General features: G+C 52.6%; 1 protein-coding gene across 6 annotated transcripts in view; it reads right to left on the bottom strand.

The window, feature by feature from the left end:
• PLXNA4 (plexin A4) overlaps positions 1 to 27,294 on the bottom strand; it is a 582,733-nt gene that overhangs the window by 145,853 nt on the left and 409,586 nt on the right. For 4 of the 6 annotated variants that reach the window (XM_077807900.1, XM_077807902.1, XM_077807905.1 and 1 more), the window contains 3 exons: positions 14,256 to 14,379; positions 7,517 to 7,670; positions 1,314 to 1,413 (listed from right to left, as the gene is read on the bottom strand). In XM_077807900.1, coding sequence (XP_077664026.1) covers positions 1,314 to 1,413; positions 7,517 to 7,670; positions 14,256 to 14,379 — 378 coding nt within the window. Of the gene's footprint in view, positions 1 to 1,313; positions 1,414 to 1,646; positions 1,664 to 7,516; positions 7,671 to 14,255; positions 14,380 to 27,294 lie in introns of all 6 variants that reach the window. The other 2 variants (XM_077807903.1, XM_077807901.1) reach the window with 2 other exon arrangements.

Consider the following 27,294-nt stretch of genomic DNA (forward strand, 5'->3'; position numbering starts at 1 on the left):
ATGTGCCATTGGATCCTTTACACATGCATGTGTGAAAAATACCACCCAGCTGCATCAGACAGACAGGCAGACACCATTTCTCTGTCCTCTCTGAAATCTTGCTCTCTGTCAATCCACCCTAAGCTCTGATGCAAAGAGCTGTTCTTTAAATTGGTAACAAGTGCTTACTCTGATAAATCAAATTAAAAATGGATAGCGTATTATAGTTTGTCAAGTCAGAAACCAAAACATGCCATAAATATTTAACAACCCATCACTTTCTTTTCTTTTTTTTTTTTTCCCGCACTGCTGTTTGTCAAAGCAGTGGGGACACGGAAATAGGATTTGCCTTTGCTTGTGAATCACTGTGCTGCAGTAATTATCGCCTCTTGGCACTTCCGGAGCCCTGTTTGGGAAAGATGATGACCTGGGGATGGGGGCACAGCCCATCTGCCTTGCTCAGGAATAGAGCAATCCACTGAAGAGGGGTCCCCCCTCTGCCTTGGCATATGAATCCTACACACTCATCTCCTGGGCAGTGATGAGTCTAGTCCCACATCAGATGTTCTAAAGGAGGAGGTCTCGGTGTATCAGTCTAGACCACCCTGCCCTTCCCATACAGCTTAAAAGGATGGGAGTTCCAGCCAGATCCCAGATACCCAGCAGGAGGATCCAGGATGGAAAAGGGGTTCCTGATAGGAAAAGGTTATTCTATGGCAAATCAGCCTGTGGTACTCATTCCAGTTCCTAGAGAACAGTGTCCACATCACACACAAAAACAAATCTACCATTAATTGGCCCTCTGTCCATTCAGGGCCCAGTCCTGCCAACACTTAGTACTAAGCCTGGTGGTAACAAACTGGAGTGGTCCCAGTGACTGATGGCATGAACAAGGATTGATAGAGCATAAGGGTGTGCAGGATCGGGGTCCACATGAATAGCCACTAAAGTCCACATGGCCATTTGCCGAGGCTGTGACTCAATTTCCACTCAGTCAATCCTCAGACAAATCCCCAATGATGTGTTGTTTTGCCTGAGGGGTGCCTGAGTACAAATCAAGTCAGCTCAAAGCCCATTACTAGGAAGTTTAATAAATTGTTTCCATGTTGCCCTGCACGTTTCCAATAGCAGGAGGGTACCTTTCACCCAGCATAGGCTAATCTGTGGGACAGGTGTTCTACCAAGGCCCAAGCGACATGACTGCAGGTCTCCTCAACACCTAAGTGGCTGTCTCTGTGCTACGTGGACCAGCCAGCGTGGGCAGCTGGGATGGATACAAAGCAGCATGATAAGGTTGTGGGGGGAAGATGCACATCAGGAAAATACCAACTTACGAGTTGTGGACGCTGCAGTTGTAGAAGACAAAGCTCGTGCTGGCGAAGGTCATGCCTGTCTCCTTGGACTTGAGCTGGAGCTGGACAATGTGATGGTCTCCTGGGGAAAGAGCATAAGGATCATGAGAGGTGACTGGACGATTGTATTAATAACCAAATGAATCATTAACGGCCAGGTCAAAAGTCTGCACCATCGCACAGCCCACAGCAATATGGCAAAAGGGGACCAACAGTTTTGTGACAGTTTTTCAGCCCCCAGTCTAGGGCTTGATTTTCAGAAACATGGAGCACCTCCAGCTTCCTTAGATTTGAATGGAGGGCTGGGTATTCCACTGTCAGGCCAAAAATGTCTCAAGCCAGATGCCCAAAGATTGAGGCACCAAGAATCCGTGGCCACTTAAGAAAATACTCTTATTATTCTGCATTTGTAACCCAGTAGTGCCTACAGGTCCTAATTCAGATCAGAGGCCTACACAGAGGTAGAGACAGTCCCTACCCCCAAAGAACCTACCCTCTAAACATGCAAGACAGAGGTGGGATTGGGAAGAGACACAGGCATAAAGACAGGTTTCAGAGTAGCAGCCGTGTTAGTCTGTATCCACAAGTACTCCTTTTCTTTTTACAGGCATAAAGAGGGGAAGTGACTTGTCCAAGGTCACACAGCAGGTCGGTGGTAGAGCTGAAAACAAAGCCCAGGCCTCCTGGCACCCAGTCCAGTGTGTCTGAATGAGTTGTTTGCCTAATTCAGATTGCAAGGTCCTGGAAACAGGGTCTGCCATTGGGTTTTGTACAGCACTACTCACACTGATCATGCTCGACAAATAACAACCAACAATACTAATTCATAACACTGCTCTGTTGCCACATCCCCTGCCCACAGAATCTAGACTTCTCCATGCAGGAGGCTAGACTTGATTTAATACAGCAGGGTCTTTTCCAGTCATGGCTTTTATAGGCTTGTCTACATTTTAAATGCTGCAGCAGCTCCACAGTAGTGCTTCAGTGTAGACACTACCTACATCGCCAGGAGGGGTTCTCCTATTGACATGAGTAATCCATCTTCCCAAGAGGCAGTACCTAGGTCAACGGAAGAATTCTTCCATGGACGTAGCACTGTCTACACCAGGGGTTAGGTTGGCTTAACTATGCCGCTCAGGGGGATGGATTTTTCATGCCGTGAGCAAAAGTTATACTGACCTAATTTCCTAGTGTAGACCAGGCATAAGACTCCTCAAATTGCTTACAAATGTTAACTAACCTAAACCTCTCAATACCTCTGTGAGGGAGGGAAGGGAGAAATAGGGATCATTGCACCCGCCAGTGAAATGCAGCTGCTTCTGGCGTGGAATGTAGCCGCTGTTAACCATGCTACGCACCACTGTGTGAATAATAAACTTCAGTAGACAGAAGCCTGCAATGCCACATGGTGGTAGGAAATAAAGGCAGTGGGTAACATTTTCCAAAGCACCTAAGTAACTTACAAGCCTAAGTCCATTTTCAAAAGTCATACCTGCATTAGGCTCCTTGGTCATTTATAGAACCCTGTAAATTCACGGATATACGCTTTATATCCGCTGACCATTTTTGCAGATGGCAGATCACATGTGGATACAAATTTTGTATCCACGCAGGGCTCTAAATATAGGCTCTCAAAGGAGAGGAAGCAGCTTTCCACAGCTCATAGCCTATGAGGCTGCTTCCCTGCCTTCCAGAGCTTATATCCCCCCACCCCTCCAATAGAGAAAGGGGAGGTGATAGATCAAGACAGGAAGCAAAATCCCCCATGCTCCTATCACAGCAGTTTAAGCAGCCAAGCAATTTAGGAAACCTCTCCTGACTTCATTGCTGTTCCAGGTCAGTCGGAGAGGGAAGCCAGACTGACTTACTCTGCAGAAGCAGCTGCCTCCCTCTCCAACTGACCTGATATGGCACAAATTAATCAATGGCTGGGCGACCAGAGAGCACCTTTGCCCCCCTCCTACACCCCTAACCCCTGCATCCCCCTCCTGCGCCCACGTGGGGAAACTGACCTGGAATCACAGATCACATGTCGTTGCTCCTCACTCCCCACCCCCCAAAACCCCCAACTAGGAGGATGACCTGCCAAGCTGAGAGGTGCCGGGGCTCAGCCCTGGCAAACCCTGACAAAAATTCAGCACTGTAGCCCAGCGATTGTATTCCTCTTGCATGCTTCCACAGGGAGAACAGTGGCTGGTGCAAAGGAACTGGGACTGGTGAGCTCTAAGTGTGACGACTTAATAAATCACGAGCTAAATAGGCAGCAGACTTTCTTATTTCATAGCTCAGTTGGTGATTTTGAAGCATTCTTGAGGTGAGACATTTCCTTCCTTATTTTTAATGTAAAAAGCTATTTGTTCTGATGCCTGTTGTAGAATCACATTGATGTTTAAAATAACAATAACAACAACAATAATAATGATGTGTACACTTATTAAGCCATATAGCTTTCTTATACAGTACACAACATATGCACACAGACACGCCAGGTAGCGTGCTGCTGTGGGTGTGGTGTGTTTGTGGATACAGATAAAAGATGAAGTGTGAATCGCAGGGCGGATACAAGCTGATTCCTGCGGATGTGGATCGGATGCAGATCCACATTACTGTATCCACACAGGGCGCAAGTCATTTAGGTGTTTTGGAAAACGTTATCCAATGTAATTTTTAGCTGTATGTGTTATCACATTTTCAGGCTCTCAGCTTCCACAATGATGGGTGTGTTGGGGTAGCGGGGAAGAGACACAGAGAGATCACAACTGGAATAGCGCATCCAATTCTGGGCACCTCAGCCCCACAATGGATCCCTCAAATTGAAAGATATTTGGAGAATCAGAGACTCAGAAAAGATTAGGGTTGGAAGCGACCTCAGGAGGCCATCTAGTCCAACCCCCTGCTCAAAGCAGGACCTACACCAACCAATGAAGAGCAATGAAAGAACAATGAAAACACACAAGGAAAGATTTGAGAGGATTAAATATGTATGGCTTGGCCAAGCAATGACTAAGGACTGTCCCAAGGCATCACCGTGGTATCAGAGCATGGCATTTCCTAAACCCTGTACGTTTTTGAAATGTAGACATGCTGTGGTTGAACTGGTTATGGTACTCCAAGGAGACAGCTAGGAATAATGGGCCAGATTTGGATGTCCTCACACAGGCAAACCTCCCAATGATGTCGGAAGGAGCTATGCCTGAGTAAGGACCCCAGGATTAGGCCTGATAAGTAGGAATCGAACAAAAGAAAATTCAGGTAGATTGGGCCTGACCCCTGAAGTCCTTACTTCAAGAAGCTCAGTCAATGGGAGTAAAATCGGAGCACCAATACGAGGAAAGATTTCCAGGTCTCTTTTCGACGGTGGACCCTTTTCAGTGATGGGAGTCCCATCTCTTGGGTCATTTAAAATCAGCATGGGGAAAGTTTACCATTGGGAATACTCTTTCATAGGCCAATGGGGGAGCTGGACTGGCTGGGGCTGGCCAGGTCTTTTCCATCTCTTACTAATCAGAGTCTATGATAATTCAGGCCAACAAGTGAGAGGCTGAGAGGGGAGAGGAGGAGGGAGCGATTTTAGTGTGGAGCTAATCTGAATAAGGAGGAAAATTAACATTGAATGCTACAGCAACGGTGCTTCATTCTGCAGGCTGAGGGGATCACAACATGCCCTCAGAAGGGGAGGCCGGGTGGATGGCAGGATGGCTGGCTGGCCTGCTGAGCATTGTGGTGCCACAGGAATGGAAGGGCACACCTGCCCTCCATTTCTGGGGATGTATTTTCCAGGTGAACGTTCTGCCCCCATCTATTTCCGCTGCTTGCTGCTAAAGGCTGTGAGCACGTTGGCCTGGGCTGGGTGAGTGTGCAGGGGGCATGTGTGACCCAACGGGGCTACATTCACAGGTGACGAGCGAGTGGTATAAGTTAAAAGAAAAGGAGGACTTGTGGCACCTTAGAGACTAACAAATTTATTTGAGCATAAGCTTTTGTGAGCTACAGCTCACTTCATTGGATGCATTCCACTCAAATAAATGTTAGTCTCTAAGGTGCCACAAGTACTCCTTTTCTTTTTGCCAATACAGACTAACACGGCTGCTACTCTGAAACCTGGTATAAGTGAGACTCCCTTACAGACAGGCCCTCCTTACACCTGCTCTGCTGAGGTGGGGTGATCCCAGGAAACAGCCTGCTGGGGGGATGTGCAGCACCTAGGGTGGGGGTTCTCCTGAGAACATCATGCTGTGCTGAGTCCCTCTGTGAACACCATGCTGAGGGGAATGTGGGCACCCAGGGCGATCCCCATGTGAATAGCATCCCTGGGGGCTGGGAGGGGCTGCTGAGTTCCCCAAGGGATTGCCACGCTCAGGTGTATGTTGAGTCTTTAGGGGGTTTCCCTGGGAATGCCATATTGGGGGCTCAATACCATGCTGAGGTCTCTCTCCTCTTTCCCCCCCTAACCACCTATCTTCGCTCCCCTCAGAGCATGGTCTCCGAGAGCAGCCTCCATGCACCACTCCCATCCCATAGGGAGCATCCACTGCTCACAGGCTGCCAGCCCCCCATCCCCAGCAGACACTGAGCCTCCCCTGGAGCTGACCCCTCCCCCCAGTATCCAGCTCCCAAATCCACCCACTGCTCACCTACCCCCATCCTCCATCCACTCCACTATCATTAACCCTTTCTGCCTCTCCACCAACTCCAACCCCCGCTTACCTCCCTGTTGGTCCCCTTGGGCCCGTCAGCAGAGGATGCTATACAGGTGAAGTAACCGCAATAATTTGATGATGAAGGAGCCCATGTTTAATTCCAGGCTTTGACCCGGCTGGCCCTTCCACCTCTATTATATTCCTCCTCACCAGAAAGATTCATTAATCAATCAGGACAAAGCAAGTTTGACAATTTGTCTCCACACATGCATGTACAAACACACGTGCACACCCACTCCTGAATACATTGTGCCATCAGCCCTCAACTCTGCTGCCCATCTGCTGCCGATGGCTTTGACAGCTCTGTTAACTGCTTCACATTTAACAACTTTGCCAGCGCCTGGGGCATGTTCAAAAAGCTGTACTGAGGACTGGCTGGCTCCGGGGGTTGGGAACAAGCTCTGGAACCTCCCACCCCGTCTCTTCAACCCTTCCTCTGGCAGTCTGCGCCAGGGGGCGTATTTTCAGAGGTGCAGAAGGCCAGCCGTTGCTGGTGACTGGGAGCTGCGGGAACTCAGCTTCTCTGAAAACCAGACTCTAGAAGTGCCCCTTTTTCTCCGTCACTCTAGTGTCACGCCTTTCATTTGCTCGTGGCTCTGAGCCGGGTCCCTAATGGACAACGGTCCACACCAGAGAAGGCCCCATCGCAAGCACCACTAACTAGCATTCTTCTTGGTCGGCTAATCAACAACAGGCAAGGATTGAGTGGGCAGTGGAGACGGGAACTGCCTTCTGACTCCTGGAGAGTTTGTGGGCTTCCAGATATCTTTCACTGGGACTAAATTCACTGCTACAGTTCACAAATAATACAGAGAACAAGAATGGCAGCTTCTCCCTGCACCTGCCCACCTGCCTGTGACCCAGTTTAAGACCTTGGGAGAAGCCTAGCAACATAGGCACGTCTTACAGTGTCTTGCTGGGCAACTAGGGGGAGCTAGAGCCCGACATGCACCTGAAATATTGCATTCAGTTCTGAGTGCCCCATTGCAGAGGGCTACGAACAAACTGGAGACAACTGAGGAAAGAGAAACCAAATGGACCAGGGGCTGGCATGGAAGGATAAGCACATCTGCCTTGGTCAAGGGGCTATTATGGGAAAGGGACAGGATAACGGATTGAAAATACCTGAAGGATGTAAAAGCCAGAGAGGAAGAGACTGATTTCGGGAGCTGCACGCAGAGATGTAACTAGGAGGAGTGTGATGAAATTAAGGAGGGAATCATCCAGGCAGAATAGCTGGATAAACTGTTTGACTCTGAGATGTACTGGACTGGGATGGAAGCCCCATCACTTGAGATGTATAAGACTGGACTAGACAAAATGCTCGTAAATGTGCTGTTGCTACACTGGCAGCATTGGGGCTCACACAGACACGTGCCCAGCCGATAATGTGCTCTTCCAGCTGCGGTGCTCTCACCAACTGGTCGGAGGGAAGCAGCGCACCCACCCCAGTGTAACCCCGTAGGGAAGGCCTGAGACACTCACCATTCTCCATGATGATTTGGGGCACCTCCTTGGCAGCCGGGGAGATGCACTGGATCTGGTTCCCCACCACCAAGCCGTCCATCTCGGAAAGGTCCTCGAAGGTGCAGTTGACCCCAGCTGACAACTCAGGGACATTGTAGGTCTCCAAGACAAGCTGCAAGCAAAGGGGGCGGGGGAGAGAGAAAGAGAGCGCTGAGCTCAAAGACAGACAAACGCGGCCAGCAGAAGAGAATTACACTGGAGAGGTTGGACAAAGAGCCTCTTGCTAGATAAAGGATCCTCCTTCAACAGAAAGCAGCGACTCTGGGGAGTGGGGGATGGAATGCAGATGCAAACACAAGTGGCGTGTGGCTATGCAGGGGCGGTGGCTGCTGCTTCGCCGTGCAGGGTGAGTTCAAGTCGGGTCAGTGGCGTGGCGTGCTCAACTTCGGTCATGCAGGTGTAATATTGGCGAGGGAGTCTTTGGAATAGGCTGTGAAGACTGGGGCTTGCTGGCCCCTTGGCACAAGGTTTCTGAGGAAGGTGGCTATTACTCACAAGAGGCACTCTGCGGACTACAGAGAAACTGTAGCGCTCCAGTCTAACTCTCTACGCCTCCTCTCCTAGCATCACCAGCAGAGGGAGCTCTCTGTCACCAACAAGTTCCTGTGTGTAGAGAGTCTAGTTACCGCCTTCAGCAAGCCAGTGGCATCCACTCCCTCTAGTGGGCCAGCTGAATTCCTTCGCCTTTACAGGCAGCTCAGAAATGCCTGCCCCATTTGATCACTCGGTCCCAGGAGCAGCAGGCCCTGAGGTCACAATGTGTCGGGGCACGAGCACCGCAAATAAAAGGACAGGTCGGAGCTCTGTCGCTGTCCGGCACTCTGGAATCCCTGACGCCCACTGGCCTTGCCATTAATACAGTGTAATGAAATAAACAAATCGAACAGCTGGTTTCCAGGACGTTCCCGTTCTCACAAAGCACCACTGGGTTTCTTCCATTTGGAACGGTTTACATGAGGTCCCGCTTATGATTCTAATTATAACTCTGCTCTCAGTCAGCTGCATCCACCCCACCACCCCCACGTGCCATGGTAACAAACCATGGCCACAAATATACAAACACCAACAGCGGCAACAGGGTACTTCCACACCAGTAGCACAAGCCCCCTGCCAGTGATCTAAAGGTGTTACTCCACTCATGGTTAGTAAATACCAGAGCCTTATCCTTGCTGGGGCCAGCCCCTAGAGGGAGACATGATCATATGTGCTCAACCAGTGTATTGCATGCTCCCCCATTATATAGGCTAGTTCTGAGCATGAGGTCCGTGAGAGTCTGAGATGCCAGTCACTGACAGGAGACCCAATCACATGCAGCAGGAGTGAAGCTACCGGCATGATGGACGCATCCCTCTGCCCATCCATGAAGCAGTAGAAGGAGGGAAGAAAAATCCCACTTGTTGCCTTCCCATGGTATGTTCTCATCACTCAGTGAGGTGCATTATGGGAGTTGGGTGCCTTCCCCTAAGGCATCCAGCATTAACCACCTCAGAGACAGCAAGGGCACAGAGGAGGGGGACCATTGATCTGACCAGTCTTACAATTTACCTGTAAATTCATTGCCTGGCAGGGGAGCAGTTTGTTCTTGCCAAGTTATGGGAGGGGAGAGGGAGAAGCCCTGAGGACTGGGATGGGCTTGTCCCTGGGACAACAGATAGTGCTTCTATTGAATGGCTCCACCTCTGTCCCTTCCTCCCTCCCACCAATGCACCAGGACCAGCAGTGGAGGGGAAGCCTGGAGCTCTCACCAGGCCACTGTCCTAGCGAGGGAACTTGCTCACAAGTGTGTAAAATGCAGAATGCAGATTTGTCACTTTTCTGAGCACAGTCACCAAGGAAAGGGCCTGAAAAGCTTGGGCACAAATTTGATAAGCCTGGAGCTGCCACCAATGAACAAAAGCTCCTGCTTTGGAGCCCCTGTAGTGGGTAGAGAATGCCCCCTCTCCAGCACCTTTCTCCTTTCACACAGTCCATGAGCATCAGCCTAGGATTGAGCCAGACCCAGATGTGTACCTCTGCTGCCAAAGAAGAGTCAGTGTTGCCATGTGGACAATACTTTCCGTAGGTCAAAGCACAGGCTGAATAAACAGGCACATTCCCTACCCTCAAGTCAGGAAAGAACTTGGCATGATCGCGGAAGAGCTCTCCCCTAACCAGAACTGCCCAAAACTCAGTGTAGTCTCCATGACCGAATCAGTCTTTGACTTGTGCTGGGTTTGCCAATAAACCATCTGAGATGGTGGCTACTGTGCTGTGGACACCAGTCCACTAGGAGTTGACTGAGACCCAACGACTCAGTTCATATGGGCCATCAGACAGCAATATGATGAGGACAACAATAGCTCTGGGCTGACTTGCACTGCCATGGTGACTCAATCACCCTGAGCCAGTCTTTACTCTAACACAGAAGAATTCAAAGACTATTGAAAGAATTAAAAATAAAAAGCTGCACTCCTCAAAGAACAAACACTGTACAATGTCTCTGATCACTTTTGTCGGATGCCTGGGAAGGTTAAGTCACAGAAAAGGTAAGAGGCAGAAACAAAGCTGCAGGGACTGGACATACAGACTGAAAAATAGACTTCAAACATCCTACCCTAAACACCTGAGAGATGGCCAGCTAGTGGACCTTAACCACTCCACTGAGCCCACAAAGAATGAGGAGCTACTGACTGGCTCAAAGAAACACTGAAGCTTTCCATTTCTAGGCCGTGAGTCAAATCCAGCTCAGGTCAATCTGACCAGAAAGAGTTACCATGTGGCAGCTGTTCAGTGGCCTGTATGAAATAGGCCCCAGTTCAGTTCCTAGTGCGCACATGTCCACAACACAAAAACACCAACATAATAGGCACTGCTGTCATCAGGTACCGCAGACAGGTTGGAAACTGAATGGGTCCTCTACAATTAACTCACTTCTTGTCCCTAGAAAAGGCCTTTCCAAAAGGAACAGTAACACACATTGCTTCACTGGCATCATAGCTGTCCTGCAGTGACAACTGCTGCCTTTAATAGCTCTCTGCCACAGAGGCCACATCTAGCGCCGAGGAAGAGAGGGGGTTGAATGTAGCAAAGCGTAAACCCTGGCAGAGATGGGCTGCAAGCTGCTATTTCTAGGGTCCCCATACCTCTGCTCTGGGAGTTCAGTGTTGAAACTGTACCAGGCCTGGATGCTTTGGTAGTTCAAGAAAGAGACCCGGATCCTGAAGTGAAGGGAAATTGGAGCATATTAAATGGTCCTAGCATGCCTCCCCACCGCAGTCCTAGAAGCTGAATTCTAACACAGCCAATGCCGATTGCCCATATTTTGCACATGGCTATAGATTCCAGTATCTTTGATGTTTGAGGTAAAGAAGTTGGCTACGATGCGTGAGTGTTCCTCTTTGATGGATCTGTAGTTCCTCTCCAGAACTGCATTCAGCTCCTCGCAATGAACTGGAAAAAACAGTTCCTAACCTGTTGTAACTGTTGTTCTTTGAGATGTGTTGCACACATCCATTCCACTCTTGGTGTGCATCACCCCATGCACGGTCACGGGAAATTTTTCCCTCAGTGGTACCTGTCGGGGAAGCTCGACTGGTGCCATGTGCCAGTGCTTGCTAGTGTAAAGGGCCCAGCCGTCCCTGAGCTCACTTAGTTCCTTCTTGCTGGACAACTCTGATGCACAGGGATAGGCAGGTGGGTTGTGGAATGGACGTGTGCAACACTTCTCCAAGAACAACAGTTATGCAAGAATAGTTACTCATTTTTCTTCTCTGAGTGATTGCTGATGTGCATTCCACTGGAGGTGACTCATAAAATAGGAAGAGGGAGTGGCGTTCATGGGCACTCAGACTGGAGTAAAACTCATCCAAATTTAGCATCATCTCTGGAGTACCAAATAATGCCTTAATGGGATGCAAAGGTGTGAAGGCTGCTCTGCAGATCTCCTGGATAGGGATTTGTGCAAGGAACACCGCCGAGGCCACTTGCAATCTTGTGGGATGTGACATCACTTTGCTTGGCAGGCAAATATCTGCTGAATCCCACACAAATGCAGGAAGTTATCCAATTTGGAATTCTTTGTGAAGAGACCAGGAGATCCTTCATTCTGTCTGCTATGGCCTCGAACAATTGAGTTGACAAACAAAACTGCTTAGTCCTTTCTATGTAGAATGCCAGCACCCTTCTAACATCCCTTGTGTGCTGATGTTGCTCCTCTCTATCGGCATGTGGCTTTGCGTAAAAACGTAGGTAAGTAAATTGACTGGTTAATACGAAAATTAGATATCACTTTGGAGAGAAATTTTGGATCAGGGTGCAAGTACACTTCATCCTTAAAAAAGATTGTACAGGGTGGTTTGGACGTCAGAGCACGCAGTTCAGAGATAGGTTCAGTAAGAAACATGTTACTAGAGGCTAAAATGGTGACCCCATGGTCTTCAATAAAATTAGGTTCAAGTCCCAGGGCAGGATAGGTTCCCTTATTTGAGGGTACAACCTTTCCTGGCCCTTCACAAATCTGACTGTCGTCTCGTTAGAGCATACAGAACAGTTATCCACGTGAGGACAAAAAGCTGATACTGCTGTCAGGTGGACCTTGATAGAAGATATTACTAAGACTTGCTATTTTAGGTGCAATAGATAGTCCAGGATATGCTGGATAGAGGACTGCGTTGTCTAGGCGCCAGACTGACAAGACCAAATAGAAAAACGCCTCCATTTGGACACGTAAGCAGCTCCACTAGAAGGCTTTGCACTATTTAACAAGACATAGTGAACTTGTTCTGAGCATGACTCCTCTCTAGAAATTAGCCATGGAGCCTCCAGGCCATTAAATGAAGGGCCCGCAGGTCAAGTCCAGGTGCCACGGGAGCGAAATTGGAGCCTCCACTGACAGATCCAGTAGAGTGGAAAACTAGTGCTGTCAAGGCTATGCTGGGGCTATTAAGATAATTCAGGTCTGGTCCATTTGATCATTCTCAGCACTCTGTGTATGAGTGGAATTGGGGGAAAAGCATAGTAGAACTTTTTCATCCACGGTAGCAGGAATGCGTCTGTGATGAACCAGGACTGTGGCCTTGAAGGGAGCAAAATTATTGGCATTTCCTGTTGTCTTTGGTTGAAAAAGGTCTATCTGGGGAGTCTTCCACTGCTAGAAAATGCATCTGGCAACATCCAGGTGGGAAGACTACTCATGGTGACTCGTAAATGATCTGCTTAGGCGGTCCGCCAGCTCATTCTATACCTTGGAAGGCCTTGAGATCGCTTGAATTGGCAATGCAAAAGTTCCATAGATGAACTGCTTCCTGACAAAGCTCCTCCTGGCCTATTGAGGTAAAACATGGCTGCCATGTTGTCTGGGAGAACAAACAGGCTTTTTCCCTTGATGTGCAGTAGGAAGACCTGACAGGCTAGGCAGGCAGCCCTTAGCTTCCTGACTTTGATATGGAGAGAGAGACTCCTTGAGGACCCCAAACCTGAGTTCAGAGGGAGCCCAGATAAGCCCCCAGCCCCAAGGCAGATGCGTCCATCACCAGTGTCTGTGAAAGCTGATGGTGGACAAAGGGAATGCCCACACAAACATTGAGCGAATCAGTCCACCAATCTAGCGAAGTGAGAACCCACAAAGGCACAGTGAATACAGTGTTCAGATGGTGCCAACTTGGTGATTAAATGGAGGCCAGCCAGCCCTGAAGAGTTCTGAGGTGCAACCTGGCATGCTGGACTACCTGTGTGCATGAGACCATATGCCCCAAGTGCCTCACACCGTTTCGAGATGCGGTGAACCTCGAAATCTGTCACAAGACAGCAAATTGTTTTGAATCTTATATCTGGAAGGAATGCTCTGGCTTGAGTAGAGTCCAGCACTGCTCCTATAAACTCTATCCTCTGCACTGGACAAATAGTAGACTTGTCTGAGTTGATCAGTAGACCCACAGCTTTGAAGGTTGACTGGAACGCTAGAGAGAAAGTGACCCCTGGACCAGACCTTGACTAGCCAGTTGTCCAGGTAAGGGCAGACTCTGTACTCTTAGTCTCCCCAGGAAAGCAGTTACCACTGCCACATGTTTTGCGAAAACCCAAGGGGCTGCTGACGGGCCGAAGGGCAGCAATGGAAAAAGCCCCCAACTGGAGACCAAAACAGAAAACTTATATTGTCTGCAGTATTAACTAAGACACTGTGAACCTATCTGCAATTAATTTACAATGAACACACTGAGAGCACCTGCTAAGGTAAGGCAAGCAATTCCAAAGACCGCCACAGGCAGTTAGAAGGAACTGAGAGGTTTCGGAGGTGGCTGGGCCCTTTATATTGGCACACAGTGGCATGCAGCAGCAGAGGGTGCTCAAGCCGCCCTGTTGGGTACCACTGAGGGAAACATTTCTGACGACTGTGCGCAGGACACGCGCACACCATGAGTGGAATGCACATGTGCAAACACTTGAATAAGAAAGATCCCCTCCACGTTCCTAATCGGGACTTTGGAACTATCCAAGTGGAGAGCCTCCTCCCTGGGTGAGACCCCAGTGTATGTCAGGGAGCACCCAGGGAGACATTCAGCCAGACCAACTATATCCAATAAAGCTGCTAGTCCTTCCCACTGAGCCTGAGTGTGTCAATGAAAGGTTACAGGTAACCAGGGACATAATACTGGTGAGACCTCTTTAGGCTTCCCTGGAAGGAGGAGACACTGTGGAGATGAGGGTCGATCCTGCTTACCAGCACGTTGTACTGGGAGACGGAGATGTTGTTGGGATGCACAGTGAGCCGGACACACTGCTTCATCTCCGAGGCGAATCTCCGAGGCTCGCTGGAGCGCTCGCACCGTTCCTTCCTGGTGCACCTGAGAAAAAGGGAACACACAGAGATTAATGACAAAGCCGCGTGGCACGGCAAGCGATTGCCACGGGACACAAGAAGAGAATCTGTGCCACGGGGGCTGCCACAGGCCAAAGGAGAAGGGGGTCAGTGCCATCACCCCTTCCCCACAACCTCACAGGATCATCTGACTGTGTCTCCCCAGATTCTGCGTGGCTGGCATTTAACAGTGCACAGCAGCCGTTTAGGCTAGGAAGTGCAGCCCGTATCCAATCAAAACTGCAGGGGCAGTTTTAAGTGGGCAGAATCACTGCACGTGCAGTAGACTTCACTGGGGGTATTATCTGGGCCTTGGGCTAAAAGTGTCTGGTGCCTTCAGAATGCAGCACCTGTTCTGAGGGATGACACAGCCACAAAGTGAAGCTACACAATGCTGTGTTGCAGGAGGCATGTAGAGAGGTTCCAAGCCCAGCCCCAAGAAAGACGGACAGCTTTGGAGACAGGTCCTCTACTTATGGACAGAGCTATGCTAGCTTCCCTCACTATGCAATCCTACATACCTCAGCCCCGACCTCTGGCAGAGAGCGGGCTGTACAGTCGGCATGGCACATTTAATTCTTGGCCTCTCTGCCGAGACTGCCCGTTAGTACCTCTTCCGTTGGTGACGTTTGGGATGTGGATACCTGTCCATTGGAAATGGGCTGAATCCTCCAACTCAGTTCCCACTGGCCCCGGTAGCCTTTGGAGGGTAACAGCTTTGGGTCAAAAACAGCCTGGTGAACGAGCGGTTAAAGATCACATGCCCCTTTACCAGCTAGGTTATTGGACACCAGATCAGGACTGGACAGAATATGGGGTACCAGTGGCTGCAGCAGTCACACTGCATGCAAGGTACATTCCCTTTGCTCAAGTCACTGCACTTGGATCGCGCTTGGGAAGAAGAGGTTGCTGCAGGCAGGTGAAATCATCTGGGAGTTGGAAACCCTAGGGTACTTCCCTCACCATGGAATAAAGAATCCTCCAAGAAGAACAGAAGAACGGCCATCCTGGGTCAGACCAATGGTTCATCTAGCCCAGCATCCTGTCTTCTGACAGTGGCCAGTGCCAGGTGATTCAGAAGGAATTAACAAAACGGCAATTTTGGCCTTCACAACATCTGCTGGCAACGAGTTCCACGAGTTGTCTGTGTTTTGTGTGATGAAATACTTCCTTTTCCTTTGTTTTAAACCTGCTGCCTATTAATTTCATTGGGTGACCTCCTGTTGTTGTGTTAAGGGGTAAATAACACTTCCCCATTCACTGTCTCCACACCATTCATCATTTTATAGACCTCTATCATACCTCCCACCAATCATCTCCTACCTGAACTGAACAGTCCCAGTCTTTGAAATCTCTGCTCATATGAAAGCCATTCCATACCCCTGATCATTTTTGTTGCCCTCCTCTGTACTTTTCCCAAATCTACTGTATCTTTTTTGAGATGGGGTGACCAGAACTGCATGCATTAGCCAAGTTGTGGGTGTACCATGGATTTATATAGGGTATTATGATATTTTCTGTCGTATTATCTATATCTTTCCTAATGGTTCCTTACTTTCTATTAGTTTTTTTGACTGCTGCTACACGTTGAGCTAATGTTTTCAGAGAACTATCCACAATGACTCCGAGATCTCTTTCTTGAGTGGCAACAGTTAATTTAGACCCTATCATTTTGTATGGATGGTTGGGATTATGCCTACTTTTCACTTATCAGAATTGAATTTCATCTGCCATTTTGTTGCCCAGTCACCCAGTTTTGTGAGTTCCCTCTGTAACTCTTCGCAGTCAGCTTTGGATTTAACTCTCTTGAGTAATTTTGTATAGTCTGAAAACTTTATCTCTTCACTGACTACCCCTTTTTCCAAACCATTTATGAATATGTTGAACAGCACTGGTCCCAATACAGATCCTTGGGGGACTCTGCTATTTATGTCTCTCCACTGTGATACCTGACTGTCTACTCCTACTCTTTGTTTCTCATCTTTTAACCTGGCAAGTCCCTTCCCGGAAAAGGACATAAGGGATTCCCAACTTTCCCTGGCTCACTAGGTGTCCGTAGGCAATTTACTGAGGACACAGTTTTCAAAAGTGGCCACTGATTTTGAGGCTCCAATGCCCAGAGATTCTCAGAGATGCTAAACATCCACAATTCTAGTCAAACTCAATGGCAGCTGCGAATGCACTGGGGAAAGTCAGCCCTAAGTGTCCCAATTATGCACCCCAAATCAACAGCCACTTTGGAAAATGTTTGCTCTAACACATTTGGGTCTCAGTTTCCCCATCCATAAAATGGGGCTAATAATATTCACCTCTCTCCATCCCAGAGGCTGTGAGGATGGAGTAAGGGTCGGACACTACTACATCTAGGGATGCTAATATTATCTGTGCTGGTTTATATTGCCTCAGATCATCTTTCGGGGGGGGCCGCCTATAACCATGGGACTAGAATATGAATTGCTAGGCTTGAGACGATTTCCATCCAAATCTTTTTTCAACCAGCATGAAAAATACAGGCTCCATGCCTGTGGCTGGTCACATTCAGTGAGAGGAAGATGTCTGCCTGGAAACCCACAAGGTTAATATAACAGGACAGCTCCAACTGTACGCCAATTACCTTTTGCCATGAAGCTAATGTTCTGAATTTGCAGAGGGTGTTTCAATGGATTGTATTACTAGCAGCGATATTGCTTCCATTCAAATCTGCTCAGAAGATTAAGTGTGGGTGTTAAATTGTTCCCCTACTTCCAAACTTGTGTGCAAGGGGAGAGACTGAGAAGTATCTGTACTAAGATGCCTCACTCTTTGGAGCAGGGATGGTTTCTTATTATGTGCATGTACAGCGCCTAGAATAATGAGGCTCTGATCTTTGAATGAGCTCTCTTGGTGCTACTGCATGACAAATTCTCTCAGTTACAGAATCAGAATATTATACAGTAGAATGCAGCTGCAAGGTCTGAGCTAGAGATGGGTCCAAACCTCCTGAGCATGCCTGAGATTTGGGGCAGCCTAGACAGGCATCCAAACTTTGGCCCCTGGGCTTCTTTCTTGTGGCTGAGCCTGGATGAGACAAGAATCATCAGCCAAAGCCTAAACCGCTGATTGGGGGAAAGTTTCTCACTTCCTGGGTTGGGCTGGAAGTGTAGGAACTGGAGATCTCAGCTATTCTCATGAGATTTGCAGCCTGAGTTAGCAGATCTGGAACGTGACAGGCACAGACTATCTTTGCACTTGTATAATATACCCCCTGTCTTGAGAGGAGCCAATGTCTCATTCGTCTTCTTCGCTGCTGCTGCAAACCGGGTGGGGAATGTTAAATGCTGGGTCTCCAGAGGGCTGGAAGGACAGAATGCTAACCGCTATGAATACCACAAGTCATCGCTCTCAGAGGGAATGCCAATGGGAAATGATGAGGAGAGATTTCTGCACGCAACTCTTACAGAAACACTGGAGGGAAAGCTGTGACATGAGGAGTCTTCTCCTGGGAAGAGCCCAGCAGGGCTGGCCTTATGGGTGGGTAACGTGGGCAACCGCCCAGGGCACTGTGGTTAGCGGTGGCACCATGATCAAGAGGCAAGGAGTGTGGCGAGCCTAGGGTGCAAGGCCGCAGAAGGGAGTTCGAGGCATTGGGGGGTGGGAGGCAGCAGGGCCTAGGGGCAATGGGGGGGAGCTTGGGAAGGCAGAAGGGAGCAGGGGCAATGGGAAGCCCAGGGAGGCAGAGGGGACCGGGGGGATAGGTGAGGGACCAGGAGAGGCAGCAGAGGTCAGGACGATGGGGGGGGGGCGGGAGCCGAGGGAGGCAGCAGGGTCCAGGGGCGATGGGGAGGTGGGTGGGGAGGCAACGGGGGTAAGGGGCGATGGGAGGACGGGTGGGGGGTCGAGGGAGGCACCAGGGGCCAGGGGTGATGGGGAGGTGGGTGGGGAGCCTGGGAGGCAGCAGGAGCAAGGGGCAATGGGGGGATGGGTGGGGAGTCTGGGGTGGCAGTGGGGGCAAGGGGCGATGTGCAGCCGGGGAAGGCAGCAAGCCCAGAATGAAAGGTTACCGGCCTGATGTCAAAAAAATGATGCAAGAGTTATCTGAGGGATATACACACAGGACTATTCCTCTTATGACAGGACTAATGAAATGCCCCGCTTTGCTGAAGTCAATCAGACAGACACGTAGGCCCAGCTCCTCAAAGGTACTGAGACGCCGAGCTCCTGTGGAGTCCAGTCGGACCGAGGCACCGAAACACCTTTGCGGGTCTGGGCCCTGATCAGAATTCTGGTGATTGGAGCCAAAAAGGTGTTTCGGCTCTGAGTCAGCCTGCACCTTTCCTCCCGCTGAGCAGCAGGAACCCACGTAAGAGACTTCCAAGGGGGACTGGTGAGATTGCACGGTCCGGGGCAGTGGTGCCCAAACTTTTTCTCTCGTGCCCCCCACCACTACCAGAAAGGGAAACAGTCCCCCCCCACCCCGCATTACTGCACAGTTGGCTCAGCAGCGGAGCTTGGGATGAAGGCAGAGCTGGGGAGGGGGGAGGAGCTGGAGCTAGCGGCGGAGCCGGTCTCGGTGCAGAGAGGGAAAGAGGGCAGAGCTGGGCTGGGGGCCAGGCCAGGGGGCTCAGTGGAGCTGCAGCTAGGGGCGGAGCTGGGCTGGGGCTGGGATTGGAGCTGGGGCTGGGGGTGGAGCTGGGGCTGGGGGCAGATTTGGGCTGGGGCTGGGGCTGGGGCTGGGGCTGTAGCTGGGGGAAGAGCTGGGCTGGGAGCGGAGCAGGGGTGGAGTGGAGCTGTGGCTGGGGGCGGAGCAGGGGGTGGAATGGAGCTGTGGCTGGGGGTGGAGCTGGGCTGGAGGTGGAGCAGGGGGTGGAGTGGAGCTGTGGCTGGGGTCGGAGCTGTGGCTGGGGGCGGAGCAGGAGGCGGAGTGGAGCTGTGGCTGGGGGCGGAGCTGGGCTGAGGGTGGAGCAGGGGGCGGAGTGGAGCTGGGGCTGGGGCGGAGCTGGGCTGCGCGTGGAGCAGGGGGCAGAGTGGACCTGCGACTGGGGGCGGAGCAGGGGGCGGACTAGAGCTGTGGCTGGGGGCGGAGCTGTGGCTGGGGCGGAGCAGGGGGCGGAGTGGAGCTGTGCCTGGGAGTGGAGCTAGGCTGGGGGCAGAGCAGGGGGCGGAGTGGAGCTGTAGCTGGGGGCGGAGCTGTGGCTGGGGGCAGAGCTGAGGCTGGGGGAGGAGCAGGGGGCGGAGTGGAGCTGTGGCTGGGGCAGAGCTGGGCTGAGGTGGAGCAGGGGGCGGAGCGGAGCTGTGGCTGGGGGCAGAGCTGGGCTGGAGGCGGAGCAGGAGGCGGAGAGGAGCTGCGGCTGGGGGCGGAGCTGTGGCTAGGGGCGGAGCAGGGGGCGGACTGGAGCTGTAGCTGGGGGCAGAGCTGGGCTGGGGCAGAGCAGGGGGCGGACTGGAGCTGTAGCTGGGGGCAGAGCTGGGCTGGGGCAGAGCAGGGGGTGGAGTGGAGCTGCGGCTGGGGGCAGAGCTGTGGCTGGGGGCGGAGCTGTGGCTGGGGGCGGAGCAGGGGCGGAGTGGAGCTGTAGCTGGGGGCAGAGCTGTCGCTGGGGGCGGAGCTGCGGCTGGGGGCGGAGCTGTGGCTGGGGGCGGAGCAGGGGGCGGAGTGGAGCTGTGGCTGGGGGCGGAGCTGTGGCTGGGGGCGGAGCAGGGGGTGGAATGGAGCTGGGCTGGGAACGGAGCAGGGGCGGAGTGGAGCTGTGGCTGGGGGCGGAGCTGGGCTGAGGGTGGAGCAGGGGGCGGAGTGGAGCTGGGGCTGGGGCGGAGCTGGGCTGGGGGCGGAGCAGGGGGCAGAGTGGAGCTGTAGCTGGGGCGGAGCTGTAGCTGGGGGCGGAGCTGGGCTGCGCGTGGAGCAGGGGGCAGAGTGGACCTGCGACTGGGGGCGGAGCAGGGGGCGGACTAGAGCTGTGGCTGGGGGAGGAGCTGTGGCTGGGGCGGAGCAGGGGGCGGAGTGGAGCTGTGCCTGGGGGTGGAGCTAGGCTGGGGGCAGAGCAGGGGGCGGAGTGGAGCTGTAGCTGGGGGCGGAGCTGTGGCTGGGGGCAGAGCTGAGGCTGGGGGAGGAGCAGGGGGCGGAGTGGAGCTGTGGCTGGGGCAGAGCTGGGCTGAGGTGGAGCAGGGGGCGGAGCGGAGCTGCGGCTGGGGGTGGAGCTGGGCTGGGGCGGAGCAGGGGGCGGACTGGAGCTGTAGCTGGGGGCGGAGCTGGGCTGGGGCAGAGCAGGGGGCGGACTGGAGCTGTAGCTGGGGGCAGAGCTGGGCTGGGGCAGAGCAGGGGGTGGAGTGGAGCTGCGGCTGGGGGCAGAGCTGTGGCTGGGGGCGGAGCTGTGGCTGGGGGCGGAGCAGGGGCGGAGTGGAGCTGTGGCTGGGGGCAGAGCTGTCGCTGGGGGCGGAGCTGCGGCTGGGGGCGGAGCTGTGGCTGGGGGCGGAGCAGGGGGTGGAATGGAGCTGGGCTGGGAACGGAGGAGGGGCGGAGTGGAGCTGTGGCTGGGGGCGGAGCTGGGCTGAGGGTGGAGCAGGGGGCGGAGTGGAGCTGGGGCTGGGGCGGAGCTGGGCTGGGGGCGGAGCAGGGGGCAGAGTGGAGCTGTAGCTGGGGCGGAGCTGTGGCTGGGGGCGGAGCAGGGGGTGGAATGGAGCTGGGCTGGGAACGGAGCAGGGGCGGAGTGGAGCTGTGGCTGGGGGCGGAGCTGTGGCTGGGGGCGGAGCAGGGGGTGGAATGGAGCTGGGCTGGGAACGGAGCAGGGGCGGAGTGGAGCTGTGGCTGGGGGCGGAGCTGGGCTGAGGGTGGAGCAGGGGGCGGAGTGGAGCTGGGGCTGGGGCGGAGCTGGGCTGGGGGCGGAGCAGGGGGCAGAGTGGAGCTGTAGCTGGGGCGGAGCTGTAGCTGGGGGCGGAGCTGGGCTGCGCGTGGAGCAGGGGGCAGAGTGGACCTGCGACTGGGGGCGGAGCAGGGGGCGGACTAGAGCTGTGGCTGGGGGCGGAGCTGTGGCTGGGGCGGAGCAGGGGGCGGAGTGGAGCTGTGCCTGGGGGTGGAGCTAGGCTGGGGGCAGAGCAGGGGGCGGAGCGGAGCTGTGGCTGGGGGCAGAGCTGGGCTGGAGGAGGAGCAGGAGGCGGAGAGGAGCTGTGGCTGGGGGCAGAGCTGTGGCTAGGGGCGGAGCAGGGGGCGGACTGGAGCTGTAGCTGGGGGCGGAGCTGGGCTGGGGCAGAGCAGGGGGCGGAGTGGAGCTGCGGCTGGGGCGGAGCTGGACTGGGGGCGGAGCAGGGGTGGAGTGGAGCTGCGGCTGGAGGCAGAGCTGGGCTGGGGGCGGAGCTGGGCTGGGGCAGAGCAGGGGGCAGAGAGGAACTGCAGCTGGGGACAGAGCTGGGCTGGGGGCGGAGCAGGGGGTGGAGCAGAGCTGTGGCTGGGGGCGGAGCTGGGCTGGGGGCGGAGCAAGGGGTGGAGAGGAGCTTGGCTGGGGGTGGAGCTGGGCTGGGGGCGGAGCAGGGGCGGAGCGGTGCTGTGGCTGGGGGCGGAGCTCGGCTGGGGCGGAGCAGAGGGTGGAGCGGAGCTGTGGCTGGGGGCAGAGCTGGGCTGGGGCGGAGCAGGGGGTGGAGCAGAGCTGGGCTGGGGGCGGAGCTGGGCTGGGGCGGAGCAGGGGGTGGAGAGGAACTGCAGCTGGGGACAGAGCTGGGCTGGGGGCGGAGCAGGAGGTGGAGCGGAGCTGTGGCTGGGGGCGGAGCTGGGCTGGGGGCGGAGCAAGGGGTGGAGAGGAGCTTGGCTGGGGTTGGAGCTGGGCTGGGGGCGGAGCAGGGGGCGGAGCGTTGCTGTGGCTGGGGGCGGAGCTCGACTGGGGTGGAGCAGAGGGTGGAGTGGAGCTGTGGCTGGGGGCAGAGCTGGGCTGGGGGCGGAGCAGGGGGTGGAGCGGAGCTGTGGCTGGGGGCGGAGCTGGGCTGGGGGCGGAGCAAGGGGTGGAGAGGAGCTTGGCTGGGGGTGGAGCTGGGCTGGGGGCGGAGCAGGGGGCGGAGCGTTGCTGTGGCTGGGGGCGGAGCTCGGCTGGGGTGGAGCAGAGGGTGGAGTGGAGCTGTGGCTGGGGGCGGAGCTCGGCTGGGGTGGAGCAGGGGGTGGAGCGGAGCTGCTGCTGGGGGCAGAGCTGGGGCCAAATGGATCTGCAGCTGGGAAAGGAGCTGGGCTGGAGACAAAGCGGGGCTGGGTAACGCTGTGCTCCCTCCCTACCTCCTGTGGTTACTGGCCCAGGCACCACTGTGCACCTCCCCCTGAATGTTCCTCTGCACCCCCCTAGAGCACGTGCCCCACAGTTTGGGGTCCACTGGTCTAGGGCATTGGTCTGGGACTCAGGAAACCCAGGAACTATTCCCAGCTCTGCCACGCACCTGCTGTGTGACCTTCCCCTCTGTCTGCTGTTCCACCTTATGCCGATCACGTCTGTTTAGACTGTCAGCTCTTCAGGGCAAGGACTGGCTCTCAGTAAATGTTTGTACAACAAGGCCCTGATCTCAGCCGGGACCTCAAGTGCTGCTCTAATATAAATAATTATCCCAGCCAATAAACTATGTTAATATAATGTCAAGGTTGCCAAGTCAAGCACTCAAGAGTTAGGATATGCAACAATTGGGTTCCCTCTGCACCCTTAATTTGGCCCCCCGTGCACCTGCATTATGATCCAGCCTTTCACTGAATGGTCACGTACGATTTTTCCCCACACAGTCTTAATTCTGCCATTTCCTAACACCTGAGTGCTAGATTTTCCAGCTTTAACATTTTATTTATTTGCTTTTTAAATGTGATTTCCTAATTTTAAAAATGCAACAATGTGACCAAACAGAAATTATATCAAATGGAGACATACTGATCCCCAGCTTGGGTCACCAGCAGGGTTCAGCCTATTAGATCCACAGCACAGACCTCTGCCACGTGAGCTAACAAAGCAGCTGGGAGCAGTTGCAGGTTACCCTTATGTGGACCAGCCACTAGAGGAAGATGAGACATAGCCTATGCCAGAACATTTCACAGCTATTTACTGACAGCAGAGGAATGGTCAGACTCGGATTCCTGGGCTCAACTCCAGGTTCTGGAGGGGAATGTGCTTTAGTAGTTATAGACAATTCTGCCCCTGTCCCTTGCAGCTCCTATCTGCCCCACCTTGGCTCCTGTCCCCGTCTCCTGGTATCCTCGTCGCTCCTGTCTCCATCCACTCCTTGGTTCCTGCTTTACTCCTCCTATTCTCCCATTCCCCTGCATTCCAGTCAGGCAGCTTTCTCCTCTGCTCCTCCTCCCTTCCTGGGGGCCAGCAGAGGGAGCATTGAGAGAACAGGAGAGACTGTCTCCTAGCTCTCAGTATCTGTGCCCAATACCATAGACAAATCTGGCTGGTGGCAGGAACAACTGCAGCAAAAGTCCCGCTCAGACCCTGAATCCCTGGGCTGGAGCATGCCCACTGCAAATGGAATCTTCAGCAAATTTAGGGGCCAAACTGTAACAAGTCTCTAGTGAGAAAGTGCAAACAGATTTTTTTCACTCTCACAGATCTGGGGAGACAGGCCAGTCCTTGCTTACAGACAGCCCCCCAAAACTGAAGCAAATACTCACCAGCAACCACACACCACACAACAGAACCACTAACCCAGGAACCTATCCTTGCAACAAAGCCTGTTGCCAACTGTGTCCACATATCTATTCAGGGGACATCATCACAGGGCCTAATCACATCAGCCACACTATCAGAGACTCGTTCACCTGCACATCTACCAATGTGATATATGTCATCATTTGCCAGCAATGCCCCTCTGCCATGTACATTGGCCAAACTGGACAGTCTCTATGCAAAAGAATAAATGGGCACAAATCAGACGTCAAGAATTGTAACATTCAAAAACCAGTTGGAGAACACTTCAATCTCTTTGGTCACTCGATTACAGACCTAAAAGTGGCAATTCTTCAACAAAAAAACTTCAAAAATAGACTCCAACGAGAGACTGCTGAATTGGAATTAATTTGCAAACTGGACACCATTAAATTAGGCTTGAATAAAGACTGGGAGTGGATGTGTCATTACACAAAGTAAAACTATTTCCCCATGTTTATTTCCCCCCCTACTGTTCCTCACATGTTTTTGTCAACTGCTGGAGATGGCCCACCTTGATTATCACTACAAAAGGTTTTTTTTCTCTCCTGCTGGTTACAGCTCACCTTACCTGATCACTCTCATTACAGGGTGTATGGTAACACCCATTGTTTCATGTTTTCTGTGTATATAAAATCGTCCTACTGTATTTTCCACTGCATGCATCTGATGAAGTGAGCTGTAGCTCACGAAAGCTTATACTCAAATAAACTTGTTATTCTCTAAGGTGCCACAAGTCCTCCTTTTCTTTTTGCAAACTTGGGTGGATTTTCATGGGGCAGCAAAAGGCACAGCCCTGACAAAAGGCAAACCCCATGCCAAATTTCAAGTGCCTGGGTCAAAGCAGAGAGGTGCTAAAGCATTTTCCCCTAATCTCATTCTCAGAAATGAGCTGAAATTTAAAAATATGAAATAAAATAATCAGCCTGAGACGAATACCCGGCATGGAAAATTTAGGCCGAAATTATTTAAGCTTGGCAAAGTTATAGGCAACTGAAAACAGGGTCTTATAATGGGAACTGTCGGCCAATCTCAACTATAGGCATCACTACCAGCTACACATATGTTAAGTAAGGGTTGTTGAAATATATGTCCACTATCAAAATGTGAGTCACATAAAAGAATTGCAGCCTGTCTTAACAGCTGAGCTATTTGAGGGAATTTGAGACAAGTGGACTGAATAGATTAAAAACCAACCACTGATATGACTTCTCTGATAAGACCCTGCATAGCTCCTGAACCTCATGACGTTGCCTTGACTGTGGTCTTCCCTTACCCGGTGCATCTGATGCTTTCTCTATTACTGCGTATCTCGGAAAATACCCTGTGCTGCCAACAAGGCTGTTCCCCTGTAATAAAACATCAGTAACTCTAAAATACCAGGTCTGTCAATACACGGGGATCCTTTTCCACTGCTGTATAATCTAATTCAGTGCTGTTCACACTGTAATTAGCTTGGGCATTGTTTCTATCCAATGGCATCACATTACACTTAAGATATATAACATGTCATATTCCACCCCTGAGCCCATTCTCATAAGATTATGGTGTAAAAGAGCCGCTTCCCTCTGTGCTTTAACCACTCCTGCTATGTCAGTATCGGCTGCACATTTAACAAACAACTATGTCCTGGCTTCGTCTAACTAATCAGTACAAAGATTAAGGAATCTGATCCCAGCACAGAGCTGGGTGCAATCCCAGATCTGTGCTAGGATCAGATTTCTTAATATGGAATCCCATTTCCTCACCCATCCATGAAGAACAAATGTTGTTAACTCCAACCCTCCAGGCCCTACCCATTGATCAATTATTTTAATAAGAAGAAATTTATACTTTGCACTTGTACAGTATCTGGTTCATGGATCTCAAAGGAGTTTGCTCAGAGCTAATTAATCCCTACACAACACCCCTGCAAGGTTATTATTCCCATTTTACAGATGGGAAATGGAGGCACAGAGAGAGGAAATGACTTGTACAAAGTCACACAGCAAGCCTGTGGCAGAGGCAGGAACAGAACCCGGTGCTCCTGAAACCAAGGATGAGGTGAAGGCACTGCACTGCACTGGGACTCAGGCGATCAGGGTTTAATTCCCAGCTCTGCCCGAGACGCCATTTGGGACTTTGGGCAAGTCACATGATCTCTCTGGCCCAGGTTGTGAGACCCTTACTCTCAATGAGTAGTGAATTTAGTGGGACTACTTGTGGAGTAAGGCTCTATTCAACGTGAGCAAAAGGTTCACAGTTTGACCCTATGTCTGTGCTGCAGAAAAAAACCCATCGCAGCAAGTCTCAGAGCATGGGTTAACTGACTCGGGCTCGTGCATTAGGGTTGCCAACCCTCCCGCATTGGCCGGGAGTCTCCTGGAATTGATTTCCTGGTGGCTACTGAAACCAATCTGGGAGATTTTAATAGGCCGCTAAAAGTCCAATCAGCAGTGCAGTGTGGCTCAGGCAGGCTCCTTGGCTCTGCAGTGCTCCCGGAAGTAACCAGCACGTCCCTCTGGCTGCTAGGCACAGGGGGGGCCAGGGTTCTCTGCACTGCCTACCCGAGCGGTTCCCAGCCAATGGGAGCAGCGGGGGCGGTGCCTGCAGGCAGGGGCAGCGCGCAGAGCCACCTGGCCACCCGAGCCTAGGAGCCAGACATACCAGTTGCTTCTGGGAGCCTCCCAAGGTAAGCGTTGCCCAGCCGTAGCCCGCACCCCAAACCCCCTCCTGCACCCCAATCCTCTGCCCCAGGCTCAGCCCAGAGCCCGGTCCCACACTCCAAACCCCTTGGCCCCACCCCGCAGCCCAGAGCTCGCACCCTCTCCCACACCCCAACGCCCTGACCCAGCCCCGTGAAACTGAGTGAGGGTGGGGGACAGCAAACGACAGAAGGAGGGGGAATGCAGTGAGTGGGGGCAGGGCCTCAGAGAAGGGGCGGGGCAGGGGCTTGACCTCTGGGCAAGGGCGTTTGGGTTTGTGCGATTAGACAGTAGTCAACCCTCCTCACACTATATGACTAAATATAGCAGTATAGACATTCCTGCTTGGTCAGGGGCCTGGGGCTCTGAAATCTGCCAATGCGGGTCCTAGACCCTAGTCTCCAGCCATCTACACTGGTATTTTTAGCTCTGCACTGCAAGCACCATGAGCCTGAGTCAGCTGAGATTCAGTGCTGCTGGGTTTTCTTGCAGTGTAGACGTACCCTAAGTTTCACCATTCCCCATGTGTAGAACGGGAACAGTAATACTTCCCTTCCCTCACTCTGTCACTGTCTTGTCTGT

The sequence above is a fragment of the Eretmochelys imbricata genome, chromosome 1, assembly GCF_965152235.1.
Source record: "Eretmochelys imbricata isolate rEreImb1 chromosome 1, rEreImb1.hap1, whole genome shotgun sequence".
Classification (NCBI taxonomy): domain Eukaryota; kingdom Metazoa; phylum Chordata; order Testudines; family Cheloniidae; genus Eretmochelys; species Eretmochelys imbricata.